Raw genomic sequence first — 14,137 nt, forward strand, 5'->3', positions numbered from 1 at the left:
GGGACATAGGGGATTAAGGGGACACTGAGGGGGCTAGGGGGACACTGAGGGCATTAAGGGGACACAGGGGGACACTGAGGGGGCCAGGGGGACACTGCAGGGACACTGAGGTGATCGGGGGGACACTGGGGGGACACTGCGGGGACACTGAGGGCATTAAGGGGACACGGGGACACTGAGGGAGTTAAAGGGACACTGAGGTGGTTGGGGGGACACTGGGGGACACTGATGGAGTTAAGGGAACACTGAGAGGGTTAAGGAGACATGGCAGGGTGACATGGAGGGGGCTTCATCCTCTCTTAATGAAAGGTGAGTGAGAACACAGAGTGAAGAGAAGACTATTCATGCAAACTCCTCACTGACCAGCTGCGTCCTTGGCTTCCCTGCGGTGGTCAGGCTGGGTCTCTCTAAGCCATCTTGAGGGCACAGGTTTGTGTGTGTGCATTCCTCCTCTGTCTTCTCATCCCCTCAAATATGAGAAACCCACCCAGAGTGGCCAGATTCAAAGGAACTTAAGAGTCCAAGAAGCAAATCTCAAGAAAAATGCCAATTCCCAGACTTTTCAACCAAACAAATGGGGATAAACCTCATTTTCATGCTTCCCTTTATTTTTGTAATCTCCTGTAATTCTCATTCTGGCAAGTGTCATTGAGGAAATGGTTTAACTACTAATTTCACAAAGCAACTGATCACTACACACACAACTGAATACACGGACTATTAATCTAGGAGACGCAGGAAACACTAGAGCCTTATTTCACGGTTAGAAAAGAGGTATTAGCATGTCCTTTTTAAAAAGCCCCATAGATGGGGCGCCTGGGTGTCTCATTAGGTTAAGCGTCTGCCCTCGGCTCAGGTCATGATCCCAGGGTCCTGGGAAGATACGGAAGACACGAGCATTTCAAATCTAAAGACACGGAAGCAGAAGGGCCTCGGGGTGCACAGCCAGCGCCCTCACATGCCATCCTGCCTAGATGCGCTGGGAACTGAGGGACACGAGCGCCACAGCAGTTCACAAGGACCTTGGCTGGGCCCCAGCCTGCGGGGACTGCCTCACCTGTTCAAAAAAATTCCACTGCTTTGTCAGACTTCTTCTAAAGAACAGCTACACAATCTGACAGATTGCTCGTACGTATTCTGAACACGAAACGGAGTGTGCACGGGCTCCAGGAGCACCTGCCGTTAACACAGCTGAGACAGCCCGCCCTGCACGGTCCTCACCTTCCTGCGGTGAGGGCTGTTCCCTCAGCCACAGCCTCCTCCTGCGAGCCCAGACCCAGCTGTCCCCCCGGTCATCCCCAAGGGCCACAGCCTCTGCATGACCCAGCACACCCTGTGAAGCCCCCAAGCAGCGCCCTGGAGGGGTCCTGAGCCCGCCCTCTGTGCCCTCCCACCCCTCTGCTTCCTGAGGGCCACGGTCAACTCTTGCCTCAGGTAGTACAATCATTCCCAACCCTTCTTCCATCCAGCCATCAGATGCCTCTGGAACAGATCTGGGCCTTGGCTGCTGCCTGCAAGGTCAGGGCCTTGCCCTCCAAGGACACCACCCTCCAGATACACCCCAGGTGGACGAATCCTGCCATCCTTCCTCCCCCCCCGACCTCTTAGGTCACACCAACACAGTACTGAGGGCCACTGGCACCCCATAACAGCTGCACCTGAAGACGTCTGCAAGGATGAGCAGGGGCTGGCCCCTGGACATCACCCCCTTCTCGGCAGGCTCCCTGAAGGCCCTGCTGCTCTAGGCCCTGAGAAGCAACGGAGAACAAACGAGAACAGGGACGACAGGCACAACTACTCCTCATACTCTGCTCTCGGCGGGCTTTGTTGCAGGGTACAGGGCTCGACGTCCAGGAGGGAAGAAGTGGGGTCTGCACTGGGCAGGCGGGGAAGTGCTTGTTGGGAGAGGTGATCTGACTGGAAAGGTGAGTACATGAAAACAAGAGGACAGCACACCGAGCACGAAACAGACAACAAGGGAGAGAAGGATGGGAGACAGGGTCTGAGTGCACGTGTGGAAAAGTTTATGCAGAGCTGTGCCCCCGGATCAGAGGGAGCAGCCTGGGGTGCAGAGGGCGGGGACCAATGTGCAGAAGAAAGATTATGGGGGAGGCTGCCTTCAACAGGCAACTGTTGCTGGACCAGACTGGGAGCCCTCTGACACATTCTGACACCCCCCGCCCCCGCGTGCCTCTGTCCACCTACCATGCACCCCCTGCGAGCCTCCGTCTACCCGTCCACCCACCACGCGGCCTCGCACGCACCCCTCCACCCTGTGTGCCCCCTGAGCACGCCCCCGTCCACCCACCAGGCGGCCCGCACACACCACCGTCCACTCACCATGGGCCCCTGTCCACCCACCACATGCCTCCGTCCACCCACCGTGCACCCCCCATGTGCCCCCATCCACCCACCACGCGGCCCGCGCACGCCCCCGTCCACCCACCACGCGGCCTCGCACGCGCCCCTCCACCCCCCGCGTGCCCCCTGCGCGCCTCCATCCACCCACCATGCACCCCACACGCGCCCCCGTCCACCCACCACGCGGCCCTGCGCACGCCCCCGTCCACCCACCATGGGCCCGTCCACCCACCGCACGCCTCCGTCCACCCACCGTGCATCCCCCACGTGCCTCCATCCACCCATCCACCCACCACGCACCCCACACGCGCCCCTGTCCACCCACCACGCGGTCCGCGCACGCCCCCGTCCACCCACCGTGGGCCCCCTATCCACCCACCGCACGCCTCCGTCCACCCACCACGCGGCCTCGCGCGCACCAATCCACCCACCACGCAGCCCCGCACGCGCCTCCGTTCACCCGCCCACCCACCGCGCAGCCACCCGAGAGGAAGCCCCCAGTCACGACGGATGGCGGCAGAACATAGGACCTGCTCAGAGAGACAAGCACGCAGACGGCAGGAAGAGAGCTGCCCTGAGACCTGCCTCACCTGCTGCACTCCCGGAAGCTCAGGGGGCACCAGGGCTTTCACAGCCTCACCCTGATTCCCGCTCCTCTGCGTCCTCAGGCCATCCTCCGCAGGCGGAAGCTCCTGGCCATGTTTCAGTGCCTGCCTGTGTAGCTCCTGAGTCAGAGCGGTGGGGTGAGAAGCATCCTTCTTCTGCAGCTGCTTCTCCAGGTCCGCTCTCAGCTGCTCTAGAGCCCACCTGTGCTCCTCCCGCATGGTCTGCATCTCAGACAGGTGACGCGATTCCAGAGAATCCAGGTGTGACGAGTGTCTTGCCTCCAAAGCACTGACCGCCGCAGCATGCTGTGTCTGCAGTTCAGCCACACGGGCTTCTGAAAGAGCCCACTGCTCACTCTCCACCGAGGCCTTCAGCTCCTCTACCTCAGCCCGGTGCCTGGCCTCCAGTTCCGCCGTCAAGGACAGAATGTGCTGTTGGTGTCTCTCCTGGAGGAGACGCAGCTCACAGGCGTGCTTCTCCTGGGCCTCCCGAAGGAGGGCATCCTGTTCCGCAGTGAATTTCTCTGTGATTTCTTTACGTTCTTTTAAAAACCTGAGAGGACATGCAAAGTGAACTCGGGCAGCAGAACACAATCATAAAAGCACCAACCTCGCTTGGGAACACCTACTCACCACCTTTCTTACAACAAACACTACATCGTTGCATTGTTTTAACTGTTCTTGCTCCTTCTCCCTCTGCCACAAATGGCCTGAGAGGACCACCTTCAGAAATAAGTGGAGAGTGGAGGGGCCACATGAAGCCAGAGGAGCTCAAAGGACAGAGCCCAGGCATCCCCCCTCACAAACTGAGTGGAGGACACAGGATCCACAGCAAGAAACCGCACACGTATTTCCGACAGACACCATGGCAAAGCAGATGTGACCGCTCACTCTCGGCGAGAAGGACCTCGACAGGGAAGGGGCAGCAGGATCGATTCTAGGAGCCCACAGGGCCATAAAGAACAAAGACCTCAGAAAAACTCTGGTTGTGAATTAAGGGACATGAATTAAAAAGAGCCACGGGGTGCTGGCTGGCAGAAACAAAGGCAGGCAGGCAGACTCACTTCTAATCACAGCACCCAGGATCCCACCAGGAACTGAAAAAGCCTCAGCCTCAACTGGGCGCACGCTGCTCATCAGTGACATGCCCTGGTCAGTTCACCAGATAACTCTGGAAGCATTTCCAGAGATTATCCCATTTACCGTCACCACACAGGGAGAGCACGAAGGTTTTGTGAGGTTGAGCACAGTGCCTGCATCCAACCAGCTTACACAAGGTGGGTCGAGATCTGAACTCAAGTCCTCAGACCCCTAGATCAAAAGCTCTTGTACCTCGCTCATGATGGTGGGGAGCAGCTGATGCATGAGAATAAACAGCACCAACAGCAAGTCTAATGACCCCAAGACTCACAAACACCCCCAGTCACGACAGCCCGGGTTTGCAAAGAGTTAGCATTGACAGAGACCAAGAACCAAATCACATTCTAAATCTATTTAAAATTTAAGGGAAGTATGCATAAATTTTAGGAAAAGGACATTTATTTTTTAAAATATCTGAGTTTTAAAAACACAAAGAACTAATATGGATGAACTGCATGTCCTTTTGATAAGTGAGGTCTCAATTCTTGCTTTTGAAATTTTTTTTTTTTTTTTTTAAGATTTTATTTATTTGCGAGAGAGAGAATGAGAGAGAGAGAGCATGAGAGGGGGGAGGGTCAGAGGGAAAAGCAGACTCCCTGCCGAGCAGGGAGCCCGATGCGGGACTCGATCCTGGGACTCCAGGATCATGACCTGAGCCGAAGGCAGTCGCTTAACCAACTGAGCCACCCAGGTGCCCCCTTGCTTTTGAAATTTTAAAATGTGCAAAGAGCAAACATGATGTGGAAGATGCGTGCACAGTAGCATCCACCAAGGAACACAGGCTCCACCAGGAGGATCTGGACACTGTCTCTGATTTGTCCCAGCATATCTCAGTTATAGGATGTGATATGGTATGATATCCTGCTGTCATTTTAGGGTGAAGACCAGGTATCGGGGACTCGCTCTGCCCCACCTTCCTGCAGACCTTCCCACCCTGCTCAGAGCCCACAGCACGTCCTCCCAGGGCACCTGCCTCTCACACTCTGCTGGGCATCTTGGGGTCAGGCCTTAGGTGGGATGCTGGCCGACGGCTCTACAGCTAATACGCTGCCACAAGGACGTTACCCACCTGTTCTGTGCCTGCATCAGCTGGAGGGCACAGTCGTCCTTCAGGCGGAGTGCGGCAAGCTCCCAGGCCTGGTCTGCAGGAGCCAGACGGCCACCTGGCTCCCGGCCACACTGGCTGCACTGTGGACACTCGTCCCCTGCAAGCCCGAGCTCCAGCTGCCGGAGCCGGCCCTGCTGCTCCACCAGGGACCCCTCCAGGTCCAGGATCTGGGCTGCCTGCTGATCCTGAAGTTGCCTCATTTTGATTTCTCGAAGCTCAAACTTGTTTATTATTGACTGCTTTTCAGCTTCAGCTTGTTCTTTCAGGTCAAGGAGCATCAGCGCGAGTTCCTCTTCAGCTTTTCTCTTTAGATTCTCACTCGCCACTTTCCATTCTGCTTCTTTGTCTTTGAATTCTTGCTTCATCAGCTGTAATTTCTCCTTAGCTTTCTTCAGCTCCTCCTGGTGATCTTCAACCAAGTTATATTTTACCTACAGATAACATAATTTCATTTAAGACAGAAAAAATTAAAAGAAAAGATTATTGGCAGGAATGGCACCCAAACCAGCTGTTCTTCACCTCTGGAGTTGGCAGGCCTGGACAAAAACTTACCGAACTCAAAACATACACACATGTGCGGAGCAAACAAAGATAGCGTCGGAGGTCTTCTCTGTGTGTCAAGACCACCAATGGGGGGGGAGGTCAAGGGGAAGGCCAACCACAACAGAGTAGAGCCACCATCAGCAAAAAAACTAGAAGTCCACGAGAACGAGAACAGCAAATGGTGTAATGAGCTCAAATCTGTGGACTTGCTTCATTCATATTCCATTATCTACAAGGAACCTGGTCAAAAGATTGGTGAACTAAAATTTAAACTTTTAAGAGTATCTTGTGAAAAGGGAGGTTAATCACAATGCTGAGGATAGGCAAATATCCTAATTTTCAAAAAAGGAAGGAAAGTAGGTCAATAAACTACTAAACATTATCAAAAATAAACAAAAGTAAAAATGGTATTGAAGATTGACCTCAACTCCTTATTTAAAAATTAAGTCATTAGGGCGCCTGGGTGGCTCAGTCGGTTAAGCGACTGCCTTCGGCTCAGGTCATGATCCTGGAGTCCCAGGATCGAGTCCCGCATCGGGCTCCCTGCTCGGCAGGGAGTCTGCTTCTCCCTCTGACCCTCCTCCCTCTCATGCTCTCTCTATCTCATTCTCTGTGTCTCAAATAAATAAATAAAATCTTAAAAAAAAATAAAAAATAAAAAATAAAAATAAAAATTAAGTCATTAAAGGGGCACCTGGCTGGCTTAGTCAGTAGAGCATGTAACTCTTGATCTCAGGGTCATGAGTTCAAGTCCCATGTTGGGTATACAGTTTGCTTAAAAAAAATGAAGTTATTAAAAATAAGTTTAGGGTCATGCTTCTGGACATGGCTGAGAAGCTCTAATAAGGCCAACCCTCCCAGAGGGTAACAGCTATAAAGGCTGGAAAAAAATATAAGAAACTACCCAAAGGCCTGAGAGAGCATCTAAAAGCAGACAGATTGTGGAGAAGGGCTGGACACCCAGAAGAAAGAAATGGCACTGGGCAATTTACCTGTCCACACCATGCACACAGAAATCCCAAAATCTCATTTGTTTGAGCAGAGGAGGTAGAAAGTGAAAGGTGAAAGCCCATTAGGACAGAGCCAGAGAGACAGAGAGCTGCAAAATCTTTGCATTAACCTAGCCCAAATCTCAAGTTGATTCCTGATGCATACATGTGTGGGCAGACTCCAAGAGCAGACCAACACAGAGAAGATGTAATGTGGAGTTAGAATCCAGCCAAGTTAACTGTCTGCTAAAACAAACAAAAAAAATCAATACTCTTCAGTGGTACATAACAGAATCCAGAGTCTCCACAATGTATCATTCACAATGTCCAGGATACAATTCAAAATTAGTTGATATACAAATAAACAGGAAATATGATACATGCTAAAAAGAAAATACAATCATTGGAGAACCCCAAGATGACACAAATGTTGAAATTAACAAAGGTTTTCTTTTTTTGTTGGTGGTTTTTTTTTTAAGATTTTATTTAAGAGAGAGACACAGCAGACAAAGGTTTCAAAAGCAGATATCCTAACTGCATTTACGGGCATAAGAAAAATATGCTCATAATGAATAAAAGGATAGCAAATCATGGCAAAGAAAAAAAGACATTCTTAAAAAGAACTGAACAGGGGGGGAAAAAAGAACAACCAAACAATTTTCTAGAATTGGAAAGCATAATATCTAAAATTTTAAAATTCGCTGGGTGGACTTAAAAGCAGATCAGAGCTAACAAAAGAGTCAGTGAACTGGAAGATTAATAGAATTTAACCAACAGGAAGGGGAAAAGATTAGAAAAAAATAAAATGAACAGAACCTCAGAAACTGAAAGACAGAACATCCATGTAAATGGAGTTCCAAGAGGAAAGGAGAGAATGGAACAGAAATAAAAAACTGAAGAACATACTGGGTAAAAATCTCCCAAATTTGGGGAAAGACAAAAATGTACAGAATTCTCTGTAAGTCACTAAAACAAACCACCTTTTCAGTACTGTCATTATTAAATAAGAAAAAAATAAGGTCAATTGAGTATAAGGTTTTGTTTTTGTTTTCTGAGGTAACTATGTCAGAATCAATTTTATGTACTGATTTTAAGAATTTCTTTCATGAGAGAAAAAAATACCAAAGAAAATCACACCTAGGCACATCATGGTAAAATGACTGAGAATAAAAGATAGAAAGAAAAACCTCTGAAGCAATCAAAAGAAAATGACACATTACATTCAGGGAAAAACTGATTTGAGTGATCACTGACCTATCAGAAATAAGGTCAGAAGTGACATCTTTAAATCCTGAATAAAAATCTTGCCTTCTATATGTAGCAAAAAATTTCTTCAAGACAGACTGTAAAATAGAGACTTTCAGCTAAAAGAAAACTTGCGCAGCAGATGTACACGACAAGAAAGGCTAAAGGAAATGCTTCAGGCTGAAGGAAAGTGATACCAAATGGAAACTGAGATCTTTGGGAGGAAAGAAAGAGCCCTGTAAAATGTTGTAAATCTAAGACTACTTTTCCTTTTAATTTCCTTCAAGTACCTATGACTATTCAAAGCAAAATTTATATTGTGGAATTTAACCACAGAGAGATGTAACACCTATAAAAATTATAGCATAAAAGACAAAGAGAACATTATAGATGTACCTTTATACAACCATGGAGCTCTTACCTTTTACCTGAAATGGCATAATGTTAACTGAAAAGACTGTGAGAATGTACATTCTAATCCCGAAAGCAACCATTAAAACACGTAATACAAAGTATAATTTGAAGTCAACGGATACATTAAAATCAATTCTAAAAATATTCAAATAATCCAAAAGGCAAGAAAGAAAGAACACAGGGAACAAAAAGAGAAAAAACACAAAGAAAAACAGATGGACGACCACACAGAAAATAGTAAAATGGCAGACATTATCTCCAACCAGATCAATAATGAAGTGAAAGGTTAACAAACTAAATACTCCAATTAAAAGGTAGCGTTTGTCAGAACAGATTTGTAAAAATATTCAACTATAGGGATGCCTAGATGGCTCAGTTGGCTAAGCGTCTGCCTTCAGGTCAGGTCATGATCCTGGAGTCCCAGGATTGAGTCCCACGTCGGGTTCTCTGCTCAGCAGGGAGTCTGCTTCTCCCTCTGACCCTCCTCCTCTCATGCTTTCTCTCTTTCACTCTCTCTCTCTCAAATAAATAAAATCTTAAAAAAAAGAAAAAAGGTAGGGTTTGTCAGACGGATTTTAAAAAATATTCAACAATAGGGGCGCCTGGGTGGCTCAGTCGGTTAAGCATCTGCCTTCAGTTCAGGTCATGATCTCGGGGTCCTGGGACTGAGCCCCACATCGGGCTCCCTGCTCTGCGGGGAGTCTGCTTCTCCCTCTCTCTCTGCCCCTCCTCACCTCCCCCACTTGTGCTCTCTTTCTCTCTCTCTAATAAAATAAGTCTTAAAAAAAATATTCAAGGATATGCTATGCATATGTATAATGTATTAAAAAATAAATATGTGGTCTCTGTCCCCAGTTCCCAACACGCAGCTGCTAAAACCCTTGGAATTTCTGGAATGATAAGAGTCTTTTGTACACTAATGAGATGAGAGGTGGCTGGGGACCTCAGTTGGCTTCAGGATGGGAGCTGGTCCCCAGAAGAATCAAGGCAAGATTAGAGGGTTGGAAATTTCAGCCCCACCCCAACCTCAAAGAAAAGGGATGGAGACTGAGTTCAATCACCAATCGCCAATGATTTAATCAAACACGCCTATGTAATGGAGCTTCCATAAAGACTCCTAAATGGTGAGATCTGGAGAGCTTCCAGGTGGGTGCACAGGGTGGTAGGAGAGGAGCGGGCGTGGAAGCTGCCCACCACCGCACACCTCGCCCCGTGCATCTCTTCCATTCGGTTGCTCTTGTTTGCATCCTTCATAATAAACTGCTAGTAGTAAACCGTTTCCCTGAGCAGTAGGAGCCTGAAAAGAGGTGTGGGCGGGCATGGGAATATGCGGGCTCCAGAGCCAAGGCAGACCGAGATGAGCAGGTCACGCAGGGACCCAGTAACTGCAAACGGGTTCTGGCGTGGGGCAGCCTCACAGGACTGAGTCCTGAAACTATGGGCGTCCAGCACGGACTCCAGCCAGTCTCCAGAGATTTGAAGTAAAATGGACAGAAAAGGGAATGCCATGCAAACAATGTGGATGAAGGCTGGAAGAACCGTATTCAAGAAAGAGAAAGCAGACAGCGGCGCAAACAATGCTACAGAGGAGAGGGAGGGGTACTTTCTCAGGAAGACAGAACAATCACAAATGTGTGTGCATGTAATAACTTCAAAATACTCAAACACTGACAAAATTAAAGGAAAAATGGACAATTCTATACCCCTCTCTCAATAACTGATGTAAGCAGACAAAATGGTGGTCCAGGAAAGATATTACACACACACCTGAACATCAAAAGTCATGGAGGAAAGTCTGCCCTTGACTGAATGGTGCCTGAGGCGGCCACGTATAAAACCACAGACCGCCAGCAAGAGAGTCCACCTGCGGCGGCCCACACAGCTCTGCACAAAGCTCTACCCTTACTTCTGCTTTGCCCCAAGTCCTCACCAATGCCTTAGAGAGTGACCTGCGATGAGACACGCAGGTAGTAACTTGGTATGAAACTGAGTGTTGATGGAGAATGAAAATCCAGAAAGACCTTCACGGGAAAGAACGCAGGGTGAGAGCATCAGGCCATAAGCACGAAGTGGGGGGAATGCGGCTTTGTCAGGACACTGGTGAAAGACTCGCAGCTCAAGCTACGGCGACTCCGTTACCCTGACACAGGGATGAGCTACGCCCTGTGCTGCGCATACGGTGAAAGCTGCCGGGAATCTAGGCGAGGCCTACACGCCAGACCTCCGCCAGTGTGGGTGGTGCGGCGGGGCTCTCCTCCCGCACAGAGCACACTCTACAGCCACACAACCGACAATCAGCAGAAGAGCCCAGGGGCTCGACACCATGGGGCTCACCGGGGTGCACAGGGCCTGCAGCTGGCCGTGCCAAGCAGCCTGCCGCCCGTCTGAGGATGCCCAGCCAGCCCCCCTAAGCCTGGAGGCAGGGCGAAGGAGCAGCAAGGAGCCAAACCCCGGCTCGGCTCGGGGTGGAGCCCTGTCCTGACTGAGGAGGCACTAAGCAAACACGCTGCAGGGAGCAGAGGGGACGGAGCGCGAGGACCCGCGTGGACCTCCACAGGAGCCTGCCACCATGGAAACGGGCCAGAATCACACTTACCCTCTCCAAGTCCTCTTTCAGGCAGATTTCGTGCTGCAACTTCTCATGTAAATTTCTATTTTCTAGTTTTAAGACGTCAATTTCTTCCCTGAGCTCCGTCTGAAGAAGTGAGAGTTTAAGCCTGTGCTCAGTTTCCAAACCCAAGACGCTGGCCGTCACCTCTGTCTCCACCTCCAAGGCCGTGTCCTGTGCACACGGGAGCGGCACCAGAGCAAGCTCTGTGAGGGGACAAGGAGGCAGGAAGCACATCAGGCACGCGCCTCGAGGACAGCACACGCAGCACAGACAGGACGCTCACCTTCCAGCGCCTCCCAAAGCGTGGGCGCCTGGAACGCCGCGGCCCTGGGTGCGCCCAGATGACGAGCTGCCCTGTCCTGAGCGACCGGTACGCACTCACCACCCACACCATCCCGCTGGTTGGGGTGCCGGGTGGCTGTTTCCACTGTGGGAACGTGTGGCTCTGGGCCGGGGACCCCTCCTGAGCTGTTCAAGTCAGGACCTGTCAGCTTCCTGGGCTCAGGAACAAGCTGAGCGGCGACAGAAGCACTCCGCGTGTGCAGCAGCTGCGAAGGACCTCCCGCGCCACAAGGACAGTGAGAGGCAGATACCAAGCACAACGTGACCTTGGCTCTCAGGAGCCATGCTCCTCCTCGTAGCCCGTCTCTTCAGCTCCAAGGGAACCCTTGCCCAAAACGGGCAGTCGTGTCGGAGCACCCCAACAGGGATCCAGACCCCCACCCTCGCCGTGGGACCCCTCTGCCTTGCCTCCTCCATGCTACCAGGGGCCGCAACGGCGCCCATCGCTCCTGGAATCCGTGTCCAAGGCTGGTCTTACACCTGCTCTCCTCAGCAGGGGGGTCACCGCCTGTCCCCATCTGCTGCATCCACTGGGAGGACCTCAGCTTCTCCACCCGCCCCGTCTCCTGTGACCCCCAAGCCTGGACCTGGCCGGGCCCAAGCCCAGCCCCTTAACTCTGAGGACACCGCCAGGGAGGATCTGTAGAGGTAGAGGCTGGGATGTCCAAATAACCCACGTGGGAGGCCCCAACCTCCCCACATATCGGGTCCTGTGGGCTGAACGGCCACCAACACAGGCAGGGAAGTGCACACACCTTCGCCGGGCCCTTCTGAGAGACCCACACGTTGCTCCCCCTCCAACACCTGGGTCCCTACGAGGCCCACCTCCCGCCGGGCTTCCAGGGAGGACTTCAACGCTGCTGGCTGGCACCGGTGGTTTTCTTCGAACTGCGTGTGCAAATGAGGGAAAAATTGCACAGAGGAAACGTTACAAGAGGCCTCTCTACCACGTCACCCCTGCTGGGCCATGCGTGCGCACGCCACCTCCCCCGTCCCCAGCATCTCACCTCCGGGGGGCCAAGTAGCTCAGGGAGATGGCACACCATAGCCCTGAGGAGACAGGTGCGCACCACTGGCTGGGGAGCCCTCCTCGCTCCCACGCGGTGCTCACCGAGGCCAAAGCTGAGCCCCAGCTGCAGGGATGCCAAGTGGGCCATTCCTGGGAGCCTGACCAGAATGTTCCTGGACCTGAACTGCAGGGAGACCCTGACCACCAGACCCCCTTCCCAGGGCCAGGGCCGCTGCCAAACATACTCTGCCCCACTATGGGGGGCCCACCCAGACTGCTTGCTCCCAAGCCCCCTCACTCCCCACTCTGTGTCTCCCCACTGCACTTCCCCTCCCAGAGTCAGACACATGCCTGCCTGGCCTGCTTGGGACATGGACCCGCCCCCAAGGGGAAGGGGCCCCAGCGGAAGGGTCTCTGGTCACTGCTGTGAGCACACCTGACAACAAACCCAGCCCAAGTATCCTGAGGGAAGGGAGGGAGGGAGGGAGGGAGGAAGGGGGGGACAGGAAGGGAGGGAGGGAATAAGGAAAGGGCTCAATGCATGTGCTAAACTCTCCTGTTCCCCTTAAAATGCAGGCAGTAAACCCATTGTCCTCTAAAACCACAGAGGAGTCATATCAACCTCAACTTTAAGCTCACAAAAAGCTCAAATTATCTTTTAAAGCAAGACTTAAATTCCTACATTGTTACAGAAACAAACCACCTGAGTGACAGGAAGAATCGAGTCCAGAAACAGACTTGTGTCCCTGGGACAACTAAGCACACAAAACGTTGTGTTTTAACAAGTCAGGCCTGAAAGAGTGACTTGCCATTTGGAAAAAGGTCTTAAACTCAGAGCCTACACCTCCTACTGGACAACAGCTAAGTCCCAGGTGGATGAAAAATAAAAATTAAAAGACTTAAAAAGATTATCAGAAGAGGGGCACCTGGGTGGCTCAGTCGGTTAAGCACTGCCTTGGGCTCAGGTCACAGTCCTGGAGTCCCAGGATCAAGCCCCACGTCGGGCTCCCTGCTCGGCGGGGAGCCTGCTTCTCCCTCTGCCCCTCCCCTGGCTTGTGCTCGCTCGTTCTCTCTCCCTCTCACACTCTCAGATAAATAAAATCTTTAAAAATAAATAAGTAAAATAAAGAACAAAATAAAAGAATCAGAAAATGATGCAGGAAAACACCGGGCGCTCTGAGAAAGGGGATGAAGAGCCAAGGGCCAGGGGAGGACACACAAGTGCAGACCCGGGCCCACGAGTACCCGTGCGAGAGAGAGCACAGCTGAGTCCAACGGCGAGCAGAGTGGGCCCTCTGAACCACAGGGGAAGGCGGGCAGATGCGACAAGAGGAAAGGCGTGCAGGGAGAGCTTCAGAGGGGGAGAAGAGTCCATTTCAAGCGAAAAGAGGTTTGACCTCATTTAAAACCAAAGAAACAGAAACTGGAAGAGATACTAGCTGTCCATCAACGGGGAACACAAAGGCAATGTCCAGCGGTAGGTGGGGAGGGGTGCGTCGGGTTCCCACACCCCGCTGGGGGGAGTTCAGCCAGACACCCTGCGGAGGGCACGGTGGCCTGTCAACATTTCAACACACACACAGGCGCGCATAAACACGTGCACACACACACACATTCCATCCTTCTAGTTTTCCTGCCTTCCTGAAATGTGGCTACGATGACCAGGAAAATTCAACTTAGGAACCCATGAGGAGAGGAAACAGGAAGAGGTCTTCAAGACACCAAAGCTGACCAACCTCGGGAAAGAAGTCAGCGATCACAGCAACGTCC

The 14,137-nt window shown here is 51.6% G+C and overlaps 1 protein-coding gene across 7 annotated transcripts in view; it reads right to left on the bottom strand.

The window, feature by feature from the left end:
- PCNT (pericentrin) overlaps positions 1-14,137 on the bottom strand; it is a 125,768-nt gene that overhangs the window by 72,005 nt on the left and 39,626 nt on the right. For all 7 annotated transcript variants that reach the window (XM_035029990.1, XM_035029991.1, XM_035029989.1 and 4 more), the window contains exons 11-14: positions 12,114-12,246; positions 11,002-11,219; positions 5,176-5,645; positions 2,952-3,519 (exon numbers count right to left, since the gene is read on the bottom strand). In XM_035029990.1, the coding sequence (XP_034885881.1) occupies positions 2,952-3,519; positions 5,176-5,645; positions 11,002-11,219; positions 12,114-12,246 (1,389 nt within the window). The remainder of the gene's footprint in view (positions 1-2,951; positions 3,520-5,175; positions 5,646-11,001; positions 11,220-12,113; positions 12,247-14,137) is intronic.

Source organism: Mirounga leonina, unplaced genomic scaffold (genome assembly GCF_011800145.1).
Source record: "Mirounga leonina isolate KUSES-001 unplaced genomic scaffold, KU_Mleo_1.0 Mir_353, whole genome shotgun sequence".
Taxonomy (NCBI): Eukaryota; Metazoa; Chordata; class Mammalia; order Carnivora; family Phocidae; genus Mirounga; species Mirounga leonina.